Raw genomic sequence first — 5,552 nt, 5'->3', positions numbered from 1 at the left:
ATCTACACAACTCAATTGAAGGATCTAACAACACCATAAAGCTTCACCACAATGTATTGTGGCTTCAAGGTGACTTATTCCGTATAGGGTGCCCAAACACCCAACAAGATCCATAAGAGAAAATATGAGGGAATCAAATAACTTTTGGTGAAAGTGTAGATCTAGGTCTTCTTCCTCAAATCCTAGAAGATCAACACGTTTTGAGTGGCTAGTGAGGGAAATCAAGCAAGGTTTAGCTTTGGGCGACAAGGAGAGCGAGAGATGCAAGAGGTAATACAAAGGAGAAGGAAACCTTCCTTCTATAGTTCCCCAGTTTTCGCATACCTTTCAACTTTAACCCCCCCCCCCCCTCTTAATAGGACAAATTTACTATAACCAAAAAAAGTAAAGCGTCGGGAAATTCTATTTTCGATCTTTTTCTTCCAGAGGGGAACCTAACCATCTTACATCACTATTGAATATGTTTGTGTAGCTCAATCACACGGTTAGTATATAAATTGCGTCATCATCAACACCAAAACACTTAAGGAGAAAAATGTCCATTTAGACGATAACGCTCCTACCTTCATCATCCTGACCAACCATACAACGTGCAATTCCTAGAGCAACTTCTCCGGGTGCAATAACACATCAATGGCACATCATCGTGGTTAGCTCCGATAGAGAGGGGAGAGGAGTGGGAGCGAAGAAGTGCAAAAGGAGGGAGAAGATCGAAAGTACCTTTCTACACCCGGAACAAATGCTCCTGGTGTGAACAATAAAATAAAATAAAAAGATTCAAAAATTCTGAATTTTTGTGTGACATACATTCGCAAATGTTTGTTATGATTCATCATAAAATCACATTGATAGAAGTCATGTAAAAAAACAAAGCAAAGCTCCAAAATGCTTTTGTATGTAACATCTTCAAAGCGTTGATTTTGTCTTTTTTATCACACCTTCCACCAATATGATTTTGCGATGAAATTTTGCATACACAACAAACATTTGTGGAAGTATGCCACAGAATAAATTCAGAATTTTTTTAATGTATTTTTACTTATTTTTGTTTACTGTTCGCATCAGGACTGGCACAGTCGGCCCAAGTTTGGGAAGAAAGGGGACATCGACCTGCGCTGTTGAATTGGTGGTTTTCCGGCCCAATTGTTGATGCGAACAGACAAACGAACATTTGGAGGCGTTTCATGGCCTCCCCTTCAGAGATGCCCTAATAAGGAGTTAATTTTGGAAGAAGAATAGAGATGCTCTACATTCGCATGGTAAGTTTCTAAAAAAAACATAGGCAAGGGCATGTTCTTCGGATCATATGGCTTCATATCATCATACTCACCATACCACATCGTCGACATAGTCAGCAAAGTATGACTAACACCGTATATTTCGTTGCAACCGGACCCTTTGTACATTATCTAGCTGATATTAGCCAAATGCAGCAGCAAACAAGACATGCCTAAGCAAAGACAACAGGAAACAACTATTTTACTCCTCCTCGATAATCACTGTAAGAAGTAGACATACTCCAAGATGCAACAAGTTAATTTGACAAGATTAGAGCAGAATACTGGCATTTAAGAGGGTGGCACATCTCCCTTCGTTTTATTTCAAATCCCAACACAACAGCATAGCACCCTACAAACCCGACTGCAAAACTCCCCCAAAACCACATCCAGTCGTTGGCTTATCTCCACTACTTGACATTTGACACCTACATCTTCCCTTGCCCGTCCGTCATTATGTCCTTCAAGCCGCCTCCTCAAGCAGCATCTGATCGAAGTGCCACACTCCTGCATTTGATCCAAACAATGTAAGAAACCAAGGCAAACACAGGCGATCGAATGATGCAGCAAGATACTAACCGTGGCCTTTGCCCACTCTTCTCAGCTGCGACACATACTCAGAGATCTTCTTGATGGCGTCAACCTTTCACATAAATTTGAGGAGTTTCTACTTAGTAAAACACACAACAAACATATCTCAATAGCACATGCCGTATGCTACATGCCTCATTCTGAATTAACTGGAGAGCATGGAGGTTTACCTGCTCCTGAAGGAATTCACTCTCAACGAAATCGGTCAGCTGAGGATCATTGCACCTAGTAGCTACCTGTTAATTTGGGGCACCTCATTTCAGATTCTGTGACACAGCATTTCATATCCCATTCACAATAATTTGGCAAGTAGGCATGGAAGAGCGAGCAACTTACACTGTGCAGGTTGTGCAGTTTTTCATTCACCAGCTTTTCAAGAGCTAGAGCCAACTCCATTGCTGAAATAACGAAAGAGGCACATAGGGTATCAGGAGTTGTTTTGCTAACAAATGTAGCCATCAAAACCTTTGTATCACACGGTTCCAAAAAATAAATAGAAGTGAACTAAACTACAGAACTTTAAAAAGCCTAGCTACGAGCATGTTTTGACTTATCTTCGACTCCATACAGTTTAAATAAAAGCGTCCAAAACACAACATACGGAGTATATAACAAATTATCAGAAGGCTCAAACAGGTGTGCGTGTAGTGTAGCTGATACCCATCTGACCAATACTGGAGACCCGACCTCTCTTGCCCATTAATTTATCTTTTAATCACTATAAGCTGCAAGTTCTAACCAATACAGCCAGATTCAGGTCACTGAACAATTGCAGCAACAGTGTGTTTTTGTCATTGTTTTGGATCTGGCAACACATGCAAACCACTCCAGGCACTCATGTTTCACATGAACAACCAGATACTCTTTATCACACAACAAGCACATCACATGCATTTCACATGTAATGTAACGCACCCCAAAATGCAAACACGTCCGGAATAACCGTATAAGGAAGCGACTTACCATAGAGGGCATCACCTTTCTCGGGATGGTCGAACTCCGTTAAGGGTGTGACAATTGACTGGAGCCTCACCCTTCCTCCGCGTTTGTTCTGGTCGCCACAAGAACACATGAAACATAAGTACATATAAGTACAGATAGGCCATATGGACCAATCAAAGCTAGTAGCAATTAGAGAGGTACTGAAATCGGTACCTGGTACTCCATGAGCTTCTCCGCGTGTCCTCTCTCCTCGTCGCTTGATTCCTTGAAGAACCTGCAAGAACAAACGCGCATCAGAACACTGCACTGTTGGTTGGATTTAACGAATCCACCGGGCCAAATTTGGCGGCGTGGTGAGTGGGGGCAGGACTTACTTGGCAAATCCCTTGAGAGCAACGTTGTCGCGGTCAAAGTAGGCGAAGAGGGAGTGATACGCGTACGAGGCATTGTACTCCACACTGCAATGGCAATTTTAAAGATTAAATCGACATTTGCGTATCCATTTCGCATTGAAATCATAGCAGAAACAGAGCCTCTTGCGGCGGTTTAAAACGATTTCACGATCCCTACACAGAAACACTGGTATATCTCTGCATGACTCGTCATCAAGACGCGCACCGGAGAAGGAGGTGGGTTCGTTTTAATCTTACGAAGCGGAGCAACACTCACTTGATCTGCTCGTTGAGGGCGGCCTCGCACTCGTCTACGAACTTGTGCCTGGCGAGCGACTGGTCCTTGCCCTGCGGCACGAGGGAGAGCTCGCCCTTGAGCTCCTCGAACGGCTGGAACATGACGCCGCTGAGCACCTCCTTCCCCTTCGCCGCGGCCCTGCAGCAGACCGCCGACCCTGCCGCAGACGGCAGGACCCCCGGCAGCCTCACCGAACCGGAGGTGAGCCCCGCACCAGAGAGCTGGCCAACCGCGGCGGCGGCGGTGGCCGGAGACGGCGCAACCCTAGGAAGCATCTCGAAGTCGAACGGCGGCGTTGCGTTTCCGGAATTTGTGGGAGCGGGATTTGGTTTGTGCGGTGGAAGGTGGGAGAGGTGGAGGTGGGGATAGATATAGGCGCGTGGTGCCCGCGGATTGGCGACACGTGGGCGGCGGCGATGGGCTGGGGGAGCGGGGGCGCGTGGGGTGCGCGTGGCGGGCGAGCGCTCGGGCGGGGATATTTCGGCTTGTGTGGTGGTGGTGGAGCCCGGTGGCAGCGGAGGTGGAGCAAGTTCCGCCGGTCGCGTAGGGAGGAGAACGAGCATCTGGTTTCTTCCTCTCTTTCTCTTTTGTGCAACATTTATTTATTCGGGATCTGTTTGATGCTTCTCGACGTGCATTTCCATTTCTTTATGGAGTACTATGATTCTTATACCTATACTTATATACTCCGTTTGTGCAACATTTCTTTATGGAGTACGAAGAAATGGAATTTACTGTGTTTAGCTTCATCTCTTGCTACTTTCGGCACAAACCGTATGGGAAACTCTGTACGTCATCTTTTCTTTCCATCAAACCTATTCACGGCCGCCGTTTTGTTTCTCAATCCGGCGCATTTAATTTTTTCGGTATTGCTATCTCAATTGAATGGACTAAATCAAGTTTCAGTCGATGCTATATTAATAAAATTTTACACGAAGAAAACTCTTGTTTTAATTTTTCTTTTTTTACATATGTTCTATCATTTAAAGACTTGGTTAAGGGTCTGTTTGGGACTGCTTTACTTCACAAAATCCAGCCCCGCTTTAGAAAACATAAGTCAAATAGGATAGCATCACGATATATAGCTCCACAAAAACTAGAATCTGGAGTCCAACTATTTGTTTTTTATGAAGCTCTTTAGAAGATGCTTCATAAAAATGTAGAAGCTGGAGTTGGAGCAAAATTAGCCACCACTGTCATCGGTAAGTGGATATCCCTTCGTTTATCCTTTCTCATCCAATCAAATAGATCATTTCCACCAAGTTTTCCATTCGTGAAGTTGGAGCTGGATAAAAGCCAAACATTTTCTTTGAAAGAGCTACAACTCCAATATAAAACTGCTTCAAAGTGAATTTGATGAAACGGAACCGCTTTTGATGGAGCAGAGTGATCCCAAACAGGGCCTAAATCTCAATACTATTTTTAGTGGCCAACTAAGATCTAGCCATATCTATATTTTCTATATTCTTAATTGTCAATTCACTGTAGTCACACAGACTAACCACGCTGAAAGCACAATTGCTCCCTAGGGTAATTTTAATAATTGATCACAACATATGCATCATTGAACTAATATGTTTTCTAAGTATATTTCAGAAAAGTTCAAAAGATGCTATGGCTTGAGGTTTATGTGGAGATACCCCTTGATGCAAAAAAGGAATAATACTAGCTCAAGCTTCAAGCTAGAAGACTCTTCATTTTTATATTTATGAGAAATCACTTTTGAGCCTATAGGAAAGCCAATACTATTAAAAGGGGGTGAGATACTAAAATGAATTGATTGCTCAAATGCTCAAGGTTAGCCACCAAAACACTCAACCATTTTTCGGGGATACCGAGTTTGGATGACCAACTTTTTGTTGCCAAGATACACAAAATCCAAATTTTCGAGTTTGAGTATCGGTACCATCGAGTTTAGTCATCTGACCGTTAGTCACCTTTTCGGTGCCACCGAGTTCTATATATCGGTTTCACCGAGATTCAAAAGTTCACCGGTTTAGTGCTAATCGGTACCACCGAGTTGTCCACTTCGGTGTCACCGAGTTTGCTCTT

General features: G+C 43.6%; 1 protein-coding gene across 1 annotated transcript; it reads right to left on the bottom strand.

Annotated features, from left to right (window-relative positions):
• Positions 1 to 1,463: 1,463 nt before the first annotated feature.
• On the bottom strand, positions 1,464 to 3,840 carry LOC123395254 (ferritin-1, chloroplastic-like). The gene is made up of 8 exons (XM_045090216.1): positions 3,480 to 3,840; positions 3,185 to 3,268; positions 3,024 to 3,084; positions 2,832 to 2,919; positions 2,205 to 2,266; positions 2,039 to 2,104; positions 1,857 to 1,920; positions 1,464 to 1,784 (listed from the first exon to the last, which is right to left on the bottom strand). The coding sequence occupies exons 1-8, from the start codon at positions 3,773 to 3,775 to the stop codon at positions 1,741 to 1,743; spliced, it is 765 nt and encodes a 254-aa protein (XP_044946151.1). The 5' UTR covers positions 3,776 to 3,840; the 3' UTR covers positions 1,464 to 1,740.
• Positions 3,841 to 5,552: the final 1,712 nt, after the last annotated feature.

This window comes from Hordeum vulgare, chromosome 5H, assembly GCF_904849725.1.
Source record: "Hordeum vulgare subsp. vulgare chromosome 5H, MorexV3_pseudomolecules_assembly, whole genome shotgun sequence".
Taxonomy (NCBI): domain Eukaryota; kingdom Viridiplantae; phylum Streptophyta; class Magnoliopsida; order Poales; family Poaceae; genus Hordeum; species Hordeum vulgare.
This window is presented reverse-complemented; position numbering and strand designations above follow the sequence as displayed.